The sequence below is a fragment of the Artemia sp. Qi Xiang Cuo genome, chromosome 9 (genome assembly GCF_049724085.1).
Source record: "Artemia sp. Qi Xiang Cuo chromosome 9, ASM4972408v1, whole genome shotgun sequence".
Lineage (NCBI taxonomy): Eukaryota > Metazoa > Arthropoda > Branchiopoda > Anostraca > Artemiidae > Artemia > Artemia sp. Qi Xiang Cuo.
In genome coordinates this window covers 63,729,278-63,748,137 of record NC_142802.1, presented here as the reverse complement: position 1 = coordinate 63,748,137, position 18,860 = coordinate 63,729,278, and the positions used below count along the sequence as shown (strand labels likewise).

The window sequence follows — 18,860 nt, the reverse complement described above, 5'->3', positions numbered from 1 at the left end:
TAAATAGAAGAAGAAGAAGAATTTTGATGCAGTTTTTTGGGGTTTCGACATAACAAAAGGTAAAATAGCGTAAAGGGTAAAGGTCAAGAAATAGCGTATATTTCAGAAAAGTATTGGGGCTTCAACCTTATAAGAAAATCGAAATATATTTTCTTGTGATTATTATCTCTTCTAATCAGCAGTTGTACTAAACCAATTCTGCTCAAGTCATCCTCAGGGCTATACTGTGGTGTTTATCCTCCCCATAGTATAGTGCAGACGGTTTGATATCATCTATTTTCCCTTCTTGTTTTGGTTTCATTTTTGTGTTTAAAGCTTTTTCCAAAAGGCAATGATTAGAAGTCCTCCAAAAAAAAAAGTCCCCCCAGATCCCAAATCAAATTCCAGTGAAAGTGTCATAGTGAAAGATACCCATCCTGGCTGGGCAAGCACCCTATCTCAAAGTTCTAATGATAGCTCCAATTCGGAGAATAGGACAATGATAAGTGTAGGGGCTAATGTAACCATAAATGATGATAATGGGTTTCAAGAGGTCCTCTCTAGAAGTTCTAAAAAAGGAAAAAAATCTCCCCAATTAAAAGCATTTCCCCTCTCCCTGCCCAAGATCCTCCCTCCAAAAACTTAGGAATTTACCTTAAAATTACTCCCACTACCCCCTTTGAAATAAAAATGATAACTGCAATAAGAGTTGCAATTTTTAAACTGATAAAATCAATGTTCTCTCGTAACATTAACCCTGATGGATCTCTGCTAATAACTGTAGAAGATCAGAAATCAGCAGATACAATAATTAACCTTAAATCCCTTCTGAATAACCCAATTATTGCATCTAATTGGAACCCAAAACAATCACCAACAAAAATAGTAGTTTATAATGTTCCCCCAGAGATATCTACTCAGGAGTTAAAAGAAGGCCTTTCAGATAGGGCTGAAAACACAATCCCAGTTGAGGATGTTACCCAACTTGGAAAACCCAACTCTAATGGCCTAAAAACTAGTAGATCCTTCTTATTCACACTGAAGGATAAAATTGATATCCCAGAAAAATTATTCCTATTTGGGCAAATCAAACCACACAAGGAATACAAACCTAAGCCTATTCAGTGTCAGAAGTGTTTCAAACTGGGACACACAACAAACAAATGCAATGAAATTCTCCAAGAGTGTAGTAATTGTAAATCTTTCCATCATAAAGAGTTGACAACTTGCAACAACGCTCAGTCTACATGCATCAATTGCAAAGGCCCACATGAATCTACAAATAAATCATTATGCCCTGCATACAAGAAAAGAGCTCTAACGCTCCAAATATCACTAGAGAAGGCCTTCCCATACCCCTTTGCAGCAATGGAAGCACATGCTGCCCAACAGTACCAAATAAATCCTGCAATGAAACCAACTAAAACCCCCACGTCACACGCCCCCAATGCCTCAAGCACCCCTGATAAAACACCATCTGCTATGCCCCCGAGCGCAAATCCCTAGCAGAAGGACTCACCACGCCAACCAGCCTCCTTGTCCGGTGAGATGAGGTCAGCCTGGCCCTCCCTCCCAAGAAGAAACAAACCAGAAACACTACCAGGAATCAATCCCTTAACCAACAAACAGGATGCATTACCAAAAATGCAATCCCCAAATATATGCTTATTCATTCTAAACTGTAATGCAGTTCAGGCCATGAACATACATCAACTACAGAAAACAAAAATTATTGCAGAATTGGCAAAAATCTACATCCCAGATGATATGCTCATTCAAGCAAAAAAAGATCTTGCTTTACTTTTAACAAAGCTGAACATTGATACACAGTCATATGAAGAATAAATCAACAACACAACATTTATCAATACTCCAATGGAATGTAAGATCGCTCACAGGAAATATGCTAGATGAACTAATATCATTTATGAATAATAATTCAATTAATATTGTTTGCATCCAGGAAACTCATTTAACCCAAAATCAACAAATTAAGTCTCTGGGATATACTATCCTGAGAAAGGATAGATCTTCAGAGAGAAAAGGAGGTGGTGTAGCTTTATTAGTTAATATTAATATAAAAATCTGTGGCATCAATTTTCCAGATTTTGAAAATGATGTTGATGTAATTGGTATAAGTGTTTGGCTGAATAATTTAAAAACCTACATAATAAGCTTTTATAACCCTAATGGCCAAACTACAGATGCCAAGGATTTCTTTAATTATATAAATAATTCTAATATGTTAAAAAATATCATTATTTGTGGTGATTTCAATGCCCACAGCCTTTTGTGGGGGAATAAACCAGCAAAGAAAGCTGGTAAATTTATTGAGCATATGACTTCAAATAATAATGACTTAGTTGTTGCTACCCCTCCAAACCTGAATACTGATTTCAACCCCAAAAGTGGCAATTTCTCCACAATTGACCTACAAATTGTGTCTTTAAATTTTTTGAACAAAATTTACATAAATAAAATTGATACTCTATGTACAGACCACTTTGCTATAGTTTGCTCCCTAAATGAACCTGCTGAAACTTTATCTCATACATCCAAATATATCAACACTAAAGCAAATTGGTCTATTTTCCAAAATAAGCTAAATGATGAAATTACAAGTTTCACCCAAAGTTCATGCATTTCTAACACAACAGTTGACACACATGCTGAAGCATTGACATCTTTACTAATAAATACAGCTGATCATACTATCCCCAGGAGAACAGCTAAGAAAGAATTCCCTAAAAAAATTCCTATAGCATGGTGGACAAATGAGTGCCTAAATAGATGGAGGATAAAAAAGGCAGCTAGGACAGAATTCATAAAAAAAACCAACACCTGCTACATATTTAAAAAAAATTACAAGCAGAATCTAATCTAAAAAGGACTATAATAGATGCCAAATATAAATATTGGAATAATATTGCAAATAATCTCTCCAGAGAAACAAATGAGCCAATTATACATAAAGTCATAAGCCACATATGTGGGAAAAAGACTTCTCCCAACCCACTCCTGTATGAGCTTATACATAATAATACCTATCTTATATTTGGAACTCCTAGAGTCGAAAGATCTGCTGAAAGATATCTGAATATATCTAATAAATATGAGGCAATCAAGCCAGTAGCTCTGTAGCCCACAGAGTGAAGCAAAAGGAAAAGGGCTAAATAGTGTTACTGAAAAGCCCGCCTGCTGTTAAATAGAAGAAGAATGTATCCACTGTGATCGAAAACAGGCTTAATGGTGCCACTGGTCATCATCTTAAAGGTGAGGATGACACCTCCTCTCTTTCTATGGTATGTTAGGGTTGGCAGGTCAAGCTTTTCTAGTTGTTGCTTGTAGGACATTTGTTGTTTGCAAAAAAAGGAACTTGTTTGCTCTATGCAGGACTTTCTCAAATATTTCCATGTCACACTTAAAGGGCAGGTTGGTAACCAACATACCAAACTCAAGATATGGATGAACAAGGGCTGCTTGAAGCTTCTTAATAACTCTTGGTTGGCAGCTTGTCACTGAATACTTGATCAACCCAAGAACCTTGTCTGCCTTAGCTGCTTGATTTAGCTTATTGTCAACGGTTACCCCAAGATCATGCTCTTCCTTGACACTCTGAATGGGCACATTGGTACCTGCAAAGTCAACTGTGTGATAGCTATGGCAGGGGTTGTTTGGACCAAGATGCAGGATTTTGCATTTGCATGGGTTGAACTTGAGCATCCAGGTTGTTGACATCTTCTTGTAGAGAAGAGCAATTTTCTGCTGAGGCTGCTGAAACAAAGAGTTTGGAATCGTCTGCATACAGTTCCAAGCCATTCTTGACCACCTCAGGAGCATCATTTACATAGAGGTTAAATAGTGTTGGGCCAAGTCTGGTCCCTTGGGGCATCACTCTTTGTGTGAACTGGTGTGGAGTAGATGAGGCCACCTCTTTCATCATATACAGTGACAATCTGGATTCTATCAGCTAGGAAGCTGTGGATCCACTGGGCAACATCATTGTCTATCTGATATACTGACAGCTTGATCATCAGGTAGCAATTGCTTACCTTAGCTTGATCCAGTAGGAACACATCAACTGGAAAACCCTACCCCAGCAGATCAGTTATAGACTCATAAGCTAGTATTAGGCTTTATTTGACAGACATACCTTTCCTGAAGCCATGCTGACCACCAAAAAGAAGGCCATTCTTGGTCATATGCACTATGATTGCATCACTTACTATCCCTTCAATAAGTTTGACGAAAACCAAGGTCAGGCTAATGGGTTGATAGTTCTCAGGCTGGGTTCTGGATTATTTCTTGAATATTGGAGTCATTATGGCTGTCCACCATTCTGCAGATAGGCTACTAGTCTGAAGGGACAGCTTGAATAGCAAACAGAGTCTCTTGGCTACTATATCCACAAGTTCTTTAAAGAGCCTGGGATGTATATGAATACTGTCTGGGCCTTTAGCTTTGTTGAGGTATAGTTTACTCAGCCTTTTCTTAATCTTGTCCATTGTGATGTAAATTTTTTGCATTGGGTGCTTGCCCACCCTGGAGGCAGGGCAAGGTGGCTTGTCAGGGGGGTCCACTGAGAAGTTGGATGCAAATGTGCTGTTCAGCATATTTGCAATGTCCTTGGGATCTTCCACCTTTTTTCCTTCAGGGTTGAGCAGGAATGGAATAGTTTATCTATTATTATCTTTAGCAGTTGTGTATCACCAGAACCTCTTTGGGTTGTCTTTGATGTACAATGCCAAGTTATCTTCATAGTCAGCTATGAATTGCTTAGTCACTTGCCTCAATTTATTCCTTGCTCTTGCAAAGCAATCCCAGTGGTGTGGGCATTTGCATTTCTTGTACTTTGAAACAGCCTTCTTCTTATGGTTCATAGCCCTTTTAATAGGGCAGTTCAGGCATGGCAGTGTTTTTGGTGCCTTTATGAATGAACTTGAAGTGCATTTCCTTTTGGCTTAGAGCAGTGTTCTTAAAATCTTGCCAGGCTAGCTCAATATCTCTCTTGACAATCATTTGGTCCCATCCTATTGCCTATATTTATCTTCCTCATATTGCTGTAGTTGGTGTAAGTTTGTTTACTACAATTGTTTGTTTGTTGACTCAGCAGCAAGTCATGTGGTTTCTGGCATCAATGGGAGGGAGGTACTCAGTGTTCACTCACAATCCTGGGTCATTAGTGATTGTCAAATCTAGTAGGAATGGTGTCTGGTTATTCTAATACTGGGTCGGCTGGTCTATTACCTGATATAGGCTATTGCTACCCAAATATTCCACGAATGCTTTACTGACAATAGAGCTTTCTTTATGACCCAAGTCCTCAACCCATCTGACATCCAGTAGATTCAGATCTCCAACAAGAGTTAAGTCCTGATTATCGTTACTGGATGCTTCTTCAGCCAACTGAATTAGAGCTTGGTAAGACACAAGGGCATCTGGAGCTTCTATATATACCACCTAACAGTGATAGTTTTCCCTCATTAACAATACTGACAAAAACACTCTCAACCCATGGAAATAATCATGATTGAAAGATAAATCTCTAGCCTGTATTCCCTCTTTTATGCAGATGGCAATACCTATCCAACTATTTACAGTTGGGCTTGTTTCAGAGGGTAATGGAATCAGTGCTCCATTGCTGCCATTTTTTTATGTCTGATTCTGTATTTTTTGCTTTTCTTTTTCTGCCTTTGTGCAATGAAAGTGAAACTGCATGTCCCCCTTCAGCTACATTGATTTAGTCACAATCTCCTTTACAACCTTGTAACTGTCTGTGAGGAAAAGAACAGGCTTAGGGTGGTCACCTGGTCTTGGCAAATTGTTTCCAAGTCACTGTGGCTTCAGAATATTGACAGATGGCAGGTTGTACAATTGGGCAAGATGATCCTGAACAAACATTTGAATGTCAGCAGCCTCTTCAGACAATTCTAGTATTCCATATGCCACAATGTTAAGCTGACATTTCTGTCTTTCTCTGTCCTCAAAAATTATTTTTCTCACTTCACTTTCAAACTTCTTACTACTGTCACTATGGGACTGGTGCAACTAACTAGTAACTATGTCTTCTATTTTAGTTTCCACCTAGGGGCTAGGGACACTGCAACATCACTTTCTAAGTTCAAAACTCCACTATTCATGCTCATTAGTTTTTGCTTTAAATCTTCTTGGAATTGATCAAGCAAGGCAGTCACAGCTTTTGAGACAGTTGTTTTAGCTTTTGGATAGCGTTGAAGCCTAGGCTGGTGTTTCCACTAACCTTAGAAACTGGGAAAAACCATTAACATATGAGACTATCAGTCATTTTTTGAATAGTGCATATTCTGATTTTGAGATCCTGGTACACTCTGTGCACAATCATTAGTCACAACCATCACATGATAAGGCTGAAGACTGTTCATCAAGTTGAACCTGACAGCTACCATATTCATCCTCATTCTTTTTAGGACTTATGTGCATTCTTGAGGCTTTAGCTACTTTGGTAAATTTATTAGTCAATTAAGAGCAAGCTGAGAAGAAAATGTCAAGCCTCTAGTAATATTTATCAAAAATAACAAAAACAAAGAATCCTGGCAGCTTAAGTGACTACAGGGGCAAAGGGCATCAATTTTTTTTATCTGTCATTACCAATAAGGTTTGGATGCTGTGATGCAATTTTCTCCAAATCATGGGGGGAGGAGCAAGCTGGACCCAATTTCCCCAAATCAAGTGGAAACAGCAAATGAGCCACATGGCACAATAAAGGTAAATATATACCTTAGTTACCTTAATTTGCAGTTTGGAGCATAATAAGGTCCAATGTTGGATATGTTTGGCTTTGTTGTTGAGATGGTGGTTAAAACACTTTACACTAAACTCTGAGGATACAAGCATCCTCAGAAACAGATCAATTATGCAACTTATCTTAGATTTAACAAGATTTTTTAAGAAACTAAATTTCAGCTGAGGGGTGGTGGATGAACTATGAGTCAAACCAAGGCCTGGGAGGGGCAGTTGTCTTCCTGTCCTGTAACAAATTATGTCCCTGGTTGGATGGTCTATCCTTTAAATCCTTCTGCAGTCTTAAGGACACTAAAGGTCACTAACACAATAAAAACACTTCTTGGATGAAGTATAGACATGGCTTTATCTTCTAACAAGGGACTTTTAGGGACAATCTCTAGTTTTAGGGACTTTAGGGAGCAAGTGGCAGCTTTGAAATTGTATTTCCAAATCTAAAGCCAGTGAAAAACAGATTGAAAGCTCAAAATTAATGTAAAGCATATTAAGTCAGAATTTAGGTAGGATATAGACTTGTCATGTAGTCAATGCAATATTCTAAGAAAAGGATAGATCTATGCCTAGTAGGTAAGCAATACCTTTCCATTAATTACATTCAGTAACCAAACTTTCAGTTAATGGGAATACCATAAGCAACCCTGGAAATATAGCTGAAGCTCTGAACCAGCAGTTCAAGTCAGTTTTTACACCTCCAGATAATGACCCCTTGCCACAAATGCCAGAATATGATATTCAGAAACCAATGCAAATTACTACTGTCGGCACTTTGGATGTTGAATCACGGCTCAAAAGATTGAACCTAAATAAGTCAGTTGGCCCTGATGGGGTACACCCTCAAACTTTGAAGGAGGCTCATGCGGAGCTTGCCCTCCCCCTAGCAAAACTGTTCCAGAAGTCTCTTGACACAAAACAAGTCCCTCAAGATTGGAGAAATGTGAATATTACACCTGTTCACAAGGGTGGAAGCAGGAACTGTGCTGCCAATTACCGACCTATTAGCATCACCTCGACAGTCAGTAAATCCTTGAAGGAATTGCAAACACCACTGCTATGAAACATCTGATTGACAACAAACTACTTACCAATAGCCAACATGGATTCAGATCTGGACGCTCGGTCCAGACAAATCTTATTGATGCATATGAATGTGTCACCAAACTGCTAGACCAGGGTATCCCTGCTGATATGAGTTTATTAGACTTTGCAAAGGCTTTTGACAAAGTTTGGCATTGTTGTTTGAAGGCAAAACTTTTAGCTACCGGGATACATGTGGAGGTTGTTGAATGGGTGATGCAGTTCCTCTCAGGAAGAAAGCAGAGAGTTAGAGTGTTTGGGGATAACAGACAAGAGTTTTTCTCAGAAGTTGCTGGAGTTGATAGTGGAGTGCCCCAGGGAGCAATCTTGGGCCCAACACTTTTCAATATTTACATTAATAATGCTCCATGGGCTGTAAGAAATAAGATGAGCCTCTATGCTGATGATTCAAAGCTTATTGGGCCTGCGGAGTTGTCAGCAACTAGAGGCACTATACAGGAAGACCTGGATGCACTTTCCCTTTGGGCCCGCCAATGGAAGCTTGAGTTTAACATCCAGAAGTGCAAGGCGGTATATTTTGGGAAATGGAATGAGAAGTGGCAGTACCATATGAGTGGAGGGGATGGCTCTAGATAATTGATTGGTTCCTTGGTAGCTGAAAGAGATTTGGGAATAGTCGTCAATGAAGAATTAAAATTCAACAAACACACACAAACAACAGTTGCCAAAGCATCTCAGACCCTCAGAATAATTAAGCGTACAGTACATAGCAGATCATCTAAAGTCATGATGAAGCTGTACAAGGGTCTTGTGCAACCATTGCTGGAGTTTGGGATGTGTGTTGCCACGCCTCTGAATAAGAGTGACCAACAGAAAATAGAGTCTGTTCAAAGGCGCACAACCAAAGCTGTTGATGGATGCAAGAACCTTGACTATCCATCTTGCCTGAACAAACTACAGCTCCCAACACTCATCTACAGACGGCAGAGGGGCAATGTCATTATGGCTTACAAGCTACTACATGCCAATTCCTCTTCTCAGAGTCTTTTACAACTTGACGAATCATTCAGGAAAAGAGGACATAGCAAGAAGCTGCTCAGGAAGAGAGCTCAGAGCAGACTGCACAACCACTACTTCTCCAATAGAGTGGTGGGCCCCTGGAACAGTCTTCCCAATGCAGCTGTCACCGCTCCCTCTGTCAATGCATTCAAGATCGCCATTGATAAGAATTGGTCCACCAAACCATGGAAAACAGAGTGAGATGCTGCCAAACCAGTGACTCCCCATTGTCACTGACCAGCAACTCTACAGTCCTTATTTTGATGGACAATGCGATTTAAGGTAATTTTAAGGTAATTAAGCCATGGAAGATAGATTAGAATACAATTGAGTCAATTGCTTCATATCATCACTAACCAGCAATTCTAGCCTACAGGATTTTTTTCCTTATTTTGCTGGACAATGTGATTAAAGGTAATGTATTTTAGGCCCTGGGTTCATTCTTGAGTTTTTGTTTACCTAGCTACTACTTTCTAAGATAGTAAAAGCGGTAAGATTCTACTTTAATTACTTTTTTCCATCTTGGAAAGGGGTGAGGTTAGGAAAATGAAACTTTTAGGGATGGGTCTACAGGTCAAAGTATGTCCTGGGAAGGTATTTTGAAATGATTCTCACCTTTCTTTCACCCTCTAGAGGATCCGGAAATTTGACTATATGACAAGTCTGAAATTTTGACAAAACAACATTTTACCTTAATTTTCAGTTATAAGATTCTTTTTCTCTGGCTTTAGTTCTGAAAAGGTAATTCTGTTATTTGAGTAGTATTTTAAGCCATATCAATGTTAATTTTCAAAATATAGGAAATGTATATGCATATCTTTAAAACTCTATAAATCAGGATTGAGCAAAGTTGTGAAGCCAAAAACAATTTTGTTGGACTTCATAATAAGCAGAAGATCTATATTACAAGGTTTCACTTTTATAACACACAAATTTTTAAAGGTCATCAAAGGTCAGGATCCTCTAGAGGGAGAAGGAGTGGAGGTGGGTACTTCAAAATACCTTCCCCGGACATGCTTTAGCCTGTAGAACCATTCCTGAAAGTTTCATTTTCCTAACCAAACTCCTTTCCAAGATAGCCAAAAGTAGCTAAAGTAGAATTTTACCGTAAAAGCTCCTAAACTAGATTTTAACAAGAAAAACCATTAATGTAGGCCCACTGAAAACTCTTGTGATGGGCTAACCCTATAATGACATGGAAGATATGTATACATAAGATTATTAGTGAGACAGAAGGCAACGAGACATTCAATATATTACCATTGTCTACTGGTTATGAATGGGTTACAACATAATATGTATGTTGTACCCTTATATGTCACCTTCTTATATGTTATTTAACCTATAATTAATAATATAATAGACTTATTACACAATAAATACAATAACATACCACTCAAAAGTTTGCCCTATCTAAGCCTCTTCCATTAACTCCTAAAAAGTTAGACATAAAGATTATTTTCTATTTAGATTAGTTTAATAACTTTAGAGCCATCTAATTTTTCTTTGACATTTTTATATATTCCAAAGAGTATGTTCTGATAACAAATCGTCGGCGTTTATAAGGGGGGTCTAGCCACCTATTGCTGAATGACGCTGCCTTATATTTGTATTAATTTAAAAACCCTTTTTCCACAAAATAAGTTTTTTAAAGAAAAGTAAAGAGCTCCATTAAGCCAAAAAGGGACAGAAATAAAGTCAAATAACCATCCAAGCATAAAACTACCACAAATCACAATCAACAAATAAATAAAACTTAAAATGAACAGAAAGTAGAATAGATAGCCGAGTCAAACTCAAAACAAGAAAAAATTAACATTACTAGGGCTGACAACCACCATACCTTCTAAAGACCAGAACATAATTTAGGCTTTACTGAAAAAACAAAAAACGAATAACCGTGGATTACAGTTTATAAGCGCAAAATTATTTTTTGTTCGTTTTTTATTGACATTGTCATTTATATGAAAAAATAATTTATATCTTTTCAGTTTTGCTTCTATAAGAATCCAGAGTTTGGCTTGCTATTTGCATGTTCGGAGAAACTTTTTCAACAATTTTTAATCCTGAAACAAATAGTGTTTTTTTAATTTAATTTTATACCTCCTCAAGTCAATGGCGCTGTTCGTAGCGTTTTGCCACCAGTGTTATATTGTTATGCCACAACGCCACTGGCGTGGTAATATACGGGTGTCAAAACTTATTGGAGGGGAAAGCCCGGCCCAAAATTATAATGTGATGCCCGTGACTACCACACCGGTTCCGTGTCTTATCGGGTACGCGTCTGTGCCCGATTTACAATATACCCTGCCTTAGGGTACTATAGCGTGATCGAATGGTCCCAGGGGCCACTTTAAGGCCAAGGGGTACCGGTAATATTTCTAACTATCTCTTTAGACTCGACCTAGGCTAAAAGTCAAAGATTATATAGTCTAAAAAATCTTACTGTAATCAAGACACGCTACAAAAAGGAACTGACGAAATCACACTTCCAATTCTCCAACTCGCTCAGCCGCGGGTTAGGTGATGTGGATGGTGGGTGAATTTTCCCAGCCAATCCAAGGGCTTACTAATTACTGGTCAACCATCCCCCACTGCGCACTTAATACCTCGTGGTCTATGTAACCAACTACGTAATTAAAGAAGGACTGAAAATGGCACCACCAAAATTAAAGGAAAATTAATAATTATTACTAGGGGAAGGAAAATAATTAAGGGGCCAAAAGAAAAGAATCTGGGAAGGACATTTATCTGAACAAACTGGGGCCAAGGGTTCCAACAGGCGCCAAATCACGAAAGTGTAGGGAGGGCAAGGATTTTTTTTTAATGAGGATTCAAAAAAGAACATTGAGCTAACATACCTAAAACAGGGGGTAGCGGCGACTTCGCTGCTTGGCAAAATTGTCGACTAATCTATCCAAATCCAGTTTCTTTGCCTCCTGTTTTTGAACGATTATTATCATGTGATCATTGAGTCTGTCGTTTCCCATCGTCGATCGCAGATAGTCCTAAGAATCCATAGTTTTGCTTGCTATTTATATGTTGGGAGAAACTTTTTCAACAATTTTTTAATCCTGACACAAATAGGATTTTTTAATTTAATTTTATACCTCCTCAAGTCAGTGGCGCCAATTCACGAAAATATAGGAGGTGGGGAAGCAAGGATTTCTTTTCATTTTTTTAATGAAAATTCAAAAAAAAACATTGAGCAAACATACCTAAAACAGGGGGTAGTGGCGACTTTACTGCTCGGAAAAATCTTCAACTATTCTATCGACATCGAGAATCCCTTGATAATGACAAATTATGATAATGACAAAAGCTTGGGGGGTCGGAGGCATAAAAAGCGTGGAGCAGAGGCATATTTTGCGTGAGACGTTGGTCCATCTCACTCGTGAAACAGTCTATTACTTCAAAGTAAAGAAGTTTGCCGGATTCTGATTAAGCTGGCTGACTGATAATGCGTTTACCGGTTGTTGAGTTTGAAAAAAGTATTTGAGACGAATGGAAATGGATTGACTTCTCTTTCTTTGAGCACTGGTCTTAGATTGTGTTGATTTCGATTCCTGGATATCGTGTAAAGCCAAGAATTCGGATATATTTTTGCTTAAGTTGCACCATTCGTTATTATTTATCAGCTTTTGGAGTATCTCATATGTCCCAGAAATCAGTACAAGTGCCTAATAAATCCACCAACTTTCAGATTGAAGTTGCTGTGATAAACAATTTACAATGACTAATAATTTTTCCATTATGTTCAAAGTTGAAACAAAAGAGGCAGAATTGATTTTGTTCAGAAGTCCTTTTGCCTCACACGCTGCCTCGTCGTTGGAACTATCAGAGACTGTGGCAAGCACAGCAACAATACAATCAAATCCTGCATTCACTCATAGGCGCCCATAAGGGGGGCAAGGCCCCTGCCCCCCGTCAATCACTTCCCCAAACACACCCAATCAAAATTTTGAGATAGCCATTTTGTTCGGCGTAGTTTAAAGGTCCGGAAATTATGAATCTGAGAATGACAACCCCCCCCCCCCCCGGCAACCCTCAGATCAAGGGTTGTAAGTTATGCCTTGGGCGGATATAAGGTTTCTTATAGAATGGGTGGTCGTACAAACCTCAGAGGGGGCTCATTTGATTGGTAATCAGAAGTTCTACTGGCCTTTATAACAGTCAAAAGTGATTGGAGGTCAACCAGCCCCCCCCCCCAATACACTTATCATTTTATCAAACATATTAAATCATAATTTTTTAAATAGCTATTTTGTTCAGTGTAGTTGAAAAGTCCAGAAATTATGTCTTTGAGGATCCCCCCCCCCATAGCACTCACAGCAAGAGTTATAAGTTACGCCCTGGGGGCATAAAGGTTTTTATAGAAATGGGGGTCGGACAAGCTTTAAAGAGGGCTCATGGGATTCGTAATCAGAAGTTATAGTGCTCTTCTCAAGGGTAAAATTGATCAGAAGACAAATCACCCCCCCCCCCCGCTCACACACACACAGAGACACGTTGTATTTTCCCGAAATGTATTTGACAGAAATTTTAAGATGGTCATTTGTTGTCGTAGAAACTTCGGAAAGGATTCAGTTGGTTAATAATTGAAAGGGCCAGTGCCCTCTTTAATAGTCAAAATTGATCGGAGGGCAACCATGCCCCCCCAAGCCCATCATTTCCCCAAACACTTCTAGTCAAAATTTCGAGATATTTTTTTTACGTAGTTTAAAAGTCCAGAAATTTTGTCTTTGAGGACGAGAACCCCCTCACAGTCCTCAGGGCAAGGGTTGTAAGGTTGTATGCCCCGAGGACATTTAAGGTTTTTATGGAAAGGGTGTGTCGTATATACTTTGGAGGGGGCTCATTCGATTGGAAATCAGAAGTTGAAGAGTCATTTTTAAGAATCAAAGTTACCGGAGGGCAGCTATACCCCACGTCATATTTTACCAAAATGTATCTGATAAAAACTTTGAGATAGGCATTTGTTCAAAAAAATATGCCAAAGATCTCATAACATGACTTTTGGGGTTGACACAGCCCCCCAGAGTATGGGGGTAAGGGTTTTAAGTTATGCCCCGGGGGATGTAAGGTTTGTATGAAGAGATAGTCTTGTGAACTTTAGAGAAGGCCAATTTGATTGGAAATGCATAGTTCTAGTTCCATTTTAAGAGTCAAGCGTGATGGAGAGATAATAGCCCCCCCCTCCCTAATATCCACTTTTCTCCCAACCCATTCGATCGAAATTGTGAGATAGCCATTTTGTAGCCAATAGTTCAAAGAGAATATAACAATGTCTTCAGTAATCAAATATAAAAAATATTTAGGCGGATGTTGAACTAAATCAAAACAAACTATGAGCATGTGCGCTTTCAAAAATGTCACAAAGCAATATCTCAAGAACAGCTTTTATTATTAAGCTAGATCTTTAAGAGTAAGTTGTGGGGAATTTTTAACGAGCCAGACGGCACTAAATGTATATTTTTATTACTAAAACTACAGTTACTGTAACTAATGACGCTAATAGTTTTAAGGTGAAACTTCTAGGAAGGTGAAACTTCTAGGAATAGGCGTTCCAATTAAACGAAAAAACTGTATACATACAGATTTTCAAAAAGGCATGTAAGCAATATCATAGGCAGCACCACTATATAATAAGCTAGAAATATCATTGAAACATTTAAAGGAGCTAATTTGATTCAAAATTAAAAGATCTAGCGCCCTTTTTAACAATCAAAAGATATTGGAGGGCAATCAGCCTGTCTCTCAAGCCAATTTATTTCCCAAATACATCTAGTCAAAATTTTGAGACAATTATTTTGTTCAGTATAGTAGAACAGTCCAGCAACCCAGCAACTATGTCTTTAGGGATATTGGGCAGGCCAAACCCCCTCAATTATACAATTGGCCCAATATGCTATATAACTGAATGCTACTTTAAAACTAAATCAAAAGGAATTGTGTTTGCGGTTGCCAATAAGACACTTCTGCAATATATCGAGAACGCTGGAGTTTATACGAGAATCCCTTTTATATGAACCATATACGCCCTCAGGACAACACTTACAAGTGTTGTCCTGAAACCGGAATTTTTGGTATCTAATTTTTGAACAATTTTCAAAAAACTGACTATCTCAAAATTTGCAGCGGTTTGGGGAAAAAAGGGCGTGGGGGGGGCTAGTTGCCCTTAAATCTTTTGACTCTTAAAAAGTGAGCTAGAACTTTCAATTTCCAATCAAAAGAACACTCTATGAAGTTTATACGAGCATGCCTTTCATAAGTACAATACATGCCTTTAGGGCACAACTTAGAACACCTTCCCTCGGGTCCTGGGGGTTGTATTGACACCGGAGTTTTTTTTATCCGACCTTTAAACTATTTTTAACAGAATATCTATCTCAAAATTTTCATCAGATGGGTTTCGAAAGAGAAGGCGTGGGAGGCTAGTTGCCCTCGGATCTCTTTTGGCTATTATCTCCACTCAAATGAACCCACTCTGAAGTTTGTACGAGTATCCCTTTCATAAGAACCATATAAGCCCCAGGACATAACTTACAACGCCTGCCCCAGGGCCCTTACTTACAACGCCTGTCGACACCTGGGATTTTGTTATCTGACTTTTGAAAAATTTTTTACTTAATCGCTATCTTAAAATTTTTATCAGATTCATTTGGGGAAAGGTTGCGTGGGGGGGGCTAGTTTCCCTCCAATCTCTTCTGACTCTCAAAAACAGAACCTTCAATTTCCAATCAAATGATCCCTCTATGAAGTTTTTATGAGCATCCCTTCCATAAGAACCATATATTCCCCCAGGGAATAACTTAAAACGCCTGCCCTCCGGCCCTGTGGGGCAGTATCGACCCCGGTGTTTTCGTTGTATGGTCTTAGAACTATTTAAAAAAAAATGGCATTCTCAAAATTCCAAATTTACTAAATTCCAAAATTCCACCATTTCCCCCACAGCTCATATAATTATCCAGTAAGCTTATCGCAGATCATTTCTGGTCTTCGTTCTCGGTGCGAACAAAAAGCTCCTCCCACTTCTTTCTGCATTAGCGGGTTAGTCTGTTTCCAATTGTTTCCAACAAAGTGCATTATTCGTAATAGCGGGTTTCCTCTTGTTTCCGATTATATCACAGTCTGACTTGTCTACCCGTGAAAATATCTGATTCCGCCTATGTTTCTATATGCAAAAACGTTCTCTGGAGCACTCGCACCTTGGTCCGGGTTTTTATAATGGGTGAGATAGTGAAAGATCATACTGGATAATTATATGAACTGTGATTTCCCCAAACACATCCAATCAAAATTTTGAGATAGCCATTTTTTTTTACGTAGTTGATTTCCACATGGAAATTATGTTTTTGTGGAGAACACTCCTCTCACAGCCCTCAGGGCAAGAGTTGTAAGTTATGCCCTGGCGGCATATGAGCTTTTAATAGAAATCTTTGTCGTAGAAACTTCAAAAAGGGCTCATTCGATTAGAAATTCAAAGGGCTAGTGCCCTTGTTAATAGTCAAAAGTGATTGGAGGGCAACTAACCCCCCTCTCAAGCCCACCTTTCCCCTATACACATCCAATCAAAATTTTGAGAGAGCCATTTTGTTCAACGGGGTTCAAAATTCTAGAATTTAGGTCTTTGAGGATGATAACCCCCCCCCCCCAGCCCGCAGGGCATGGGTTGTAGGTCATGCCCTGGGGGCATATAAGGTTTTTACAGAAAGTGCTGTCGTAGAAACTTCAAAAATGGCTCATTCGATTGGAAATTTAAATGACCAGTGCCCTTTTTAGTAGTTGAAAGTGATTGGAAGGCAACTAACACCGCTTCCACGCCCACCATTTCCCCAAAACGTCCAATCAAAATTTTGAGATTGTCATTTTGTTCAAGGTGGTTGAAAGCTCTGGAAATTAACTCTTTGAGCAAGACACTCCCCCCCCCCCTCAAGGTCTTGAGGGCAGGGGTTATAAATTATGCGCTGGGGCATATATGGTTCTTATTGAAGGAAAGCTTGTATAAACTTCAGAGAGGGCTCATTTGATTCTAAATTGAAAGTTTTAGTTCACTTTTTAAGCGTCAAAAGATATCGGAGGGTAACCAGCCCCCCGCCCCCGTGCCCTTTTTTCCCAAATGCATCCGATAAATATTTTTAGATAGCTATTTTGTTAAAAATGGATCAAAGATCATAGAACAAAATGTTGACGAAAACACCCCAGGGCCCGGGGGCAGGCGTTGTAAGTTATGCCCTGGGGGCACATATGGTTCTTATGGAAGGGATGCTCGTATAAACTTCAAAGAGGGCTCAATTTATTGGAAATTAAAGTTCTAGTTCACTTTTTAAGATTCAACAGAGATTGGAGGGCACCTGACCCCCCCCCCCTCCACGCCTTTTTTCTCAAACCTATGAACTTTGAGATAGCCATTTCTTTCAAAATAGTTCAAAGACCATATAATGAAAACTCCGGGGTCAACACAGCCCGCCAGGGCCTGAAGGTAGGTGTTGTAAGTTATGCCCTGGGGGTATATATGGTTGTTATGGAAGGTATGCTCGTAAAAACTTTAGAGAGGGCTAATTTGATTGGAAATTGAAAGTTCTAGTTCAGTTTTTTAGATTCAAAAGAGATCAGAGGGCAACTAGCCCCCCCTCCAATAGTGAGGGCAAATAGCCCTACCCCACGCCCCTTTTTTATCGAATGCATATAAAATCAAACCTACTGAGTCATTTGTGCTTTACTGAGAACTAAATGCGTCTTGAACAGTCTTGGACAGTATAAAAAACATCAAATTGAATATTTGATATATAATGATATTAGTTGTTGAAAGATCCATCAGTTCAAAATTTTATTTCACTCTAATTTCATTTTCATTTTCAATGCTGTAAGAAATGGAAAAGATAATATTTGTAATACAGTTCGTTTTCAGTGAAGAGCCAATGACACAGTAGGCTTTTGGTTTTAAATACAGCTAAGGAGGGAGGCAGTATCCAAACCCTTGTTTGTAGTGAAACTATATTCGCCTTGAACAACCTTAAAAAGAACAAATAAATTAAACTGAATATTTTATGTATAATGATATTAATTACTGAAAGCTCGTCAGCTAAAAAATTTAATATAATTTTAATGTTTATTTTCAATATTAAGTACAAAAGAAATTATTTGTAATAAAATTGGTTTTCAGTAAAGCGCCAATGACTCAGTAGGTTTAGATTTTTAAAGTGAGAGAAGGAGGCATTACCCAAACTCTTGTTTGTAGTAATTTGTGTTCGTTTCAAACTTAATTTGCATATTCAATTTAATGTTACACGTTTTAAGATTTTTTTATCCATTTATATTAATATCTATTGTATGTTTGTTTGCATTTATTGTTTATTTAATTTCTGTTAGTTTTATATCTCATTTACACTTCAATAGCAAAATATTTTTTTTTCGTTTGAAGCTTGATTTTCATATTCAATCTAAGCGATCTATTTATTCTTTTATATTATAACTTGTTGTATGTTTTTTCCTATGATTGTTTATTTAATTTCTGTTCGTTTTGGGCTTCATTTATTCTTTAGTAGTAATTTTTGGTCGTTTTCAATTTGAATTTTAACAGGTATTTGTATTTGCTGGGCTTAAGTTTAAAATGGCCTTTACTTTGTTTGAAAAACTTATTTTTCGGATTTTTTAAATTAATATTAATAAAATATTGGAGCCGTATGGCCTTTACTAAAGGTAACGCTATAGCGTTGCCTCTGATTTGTCTAGATTCATTCATCATCTTATATCTGTTCTTCTGCTATAACGGGGCAACGGATGGAATGAAGTATTTCAAGTAATTAATTAAAAAAAAACTTTCCGAAAAATAAGTTTTTCAAAGAAAAGTAAAAGTAATTTGAAACTTAAGCTCAGCGGATACAAATACCTGTTAAAATTCAAACTCAAAACGACCAGAAATTACTATTAAAGAATATATGAAACCAAAAACAAACAGAAATTAAATAAACAATCATAGCGAAAAACATACAACAAGTAATAAT

General features: G+C 38.2%; 2 protein-coding genes across 3 annotated transcripts in view; one reads left to right on the top strand and one right to left on the bottom strand.

Moving 5' to 3' along the window:
* Window positions 1-18,860, bottom strand: part of Rgl (Ral guanine nucleotide dissociation stimulator-like) — a 62,552-nt gene that overhangs the window by 39,846 nt on the left and 3,846 nt on the right. The window contains exon 1 of one of the 2 annotated variants that reach the window (XM_089094137.1): window positions 10,247-10,278. The exons of the other annotated variant lie outside the window; for it this stretch is intronic. The gene's annotated coding sequence lies outside the window, so the exon portion shown is untranslated. Of the gene's footprint in view, window positions 1-10,246; window positions 10,279-18,860 lie in introns of those variants that run through there. 2 annotated transcript variants of the gene reach the window in all.
* LOC148948927 (uncharacterized) lies at window positions 8,584-9,054 on the top strand. The gene has a single exon (XM_089095058.1). It carries the CDS (start codon window positions 8,584-8,586, stop codon window positions 9,052-9,054), a length of 471 nt encoding a protein of 156 aa, XP_088951184.1.

Bases quoted from the DNA above. Each gene is read 5' to 3' on its own strand.
- LOC148948927 (XM_089095058.1), top strand. From the start codon at position 8,584: ATGAAGCTGTACAAGGGTCTTGTGCAACCATTGCTGGAGTTTGGGATG.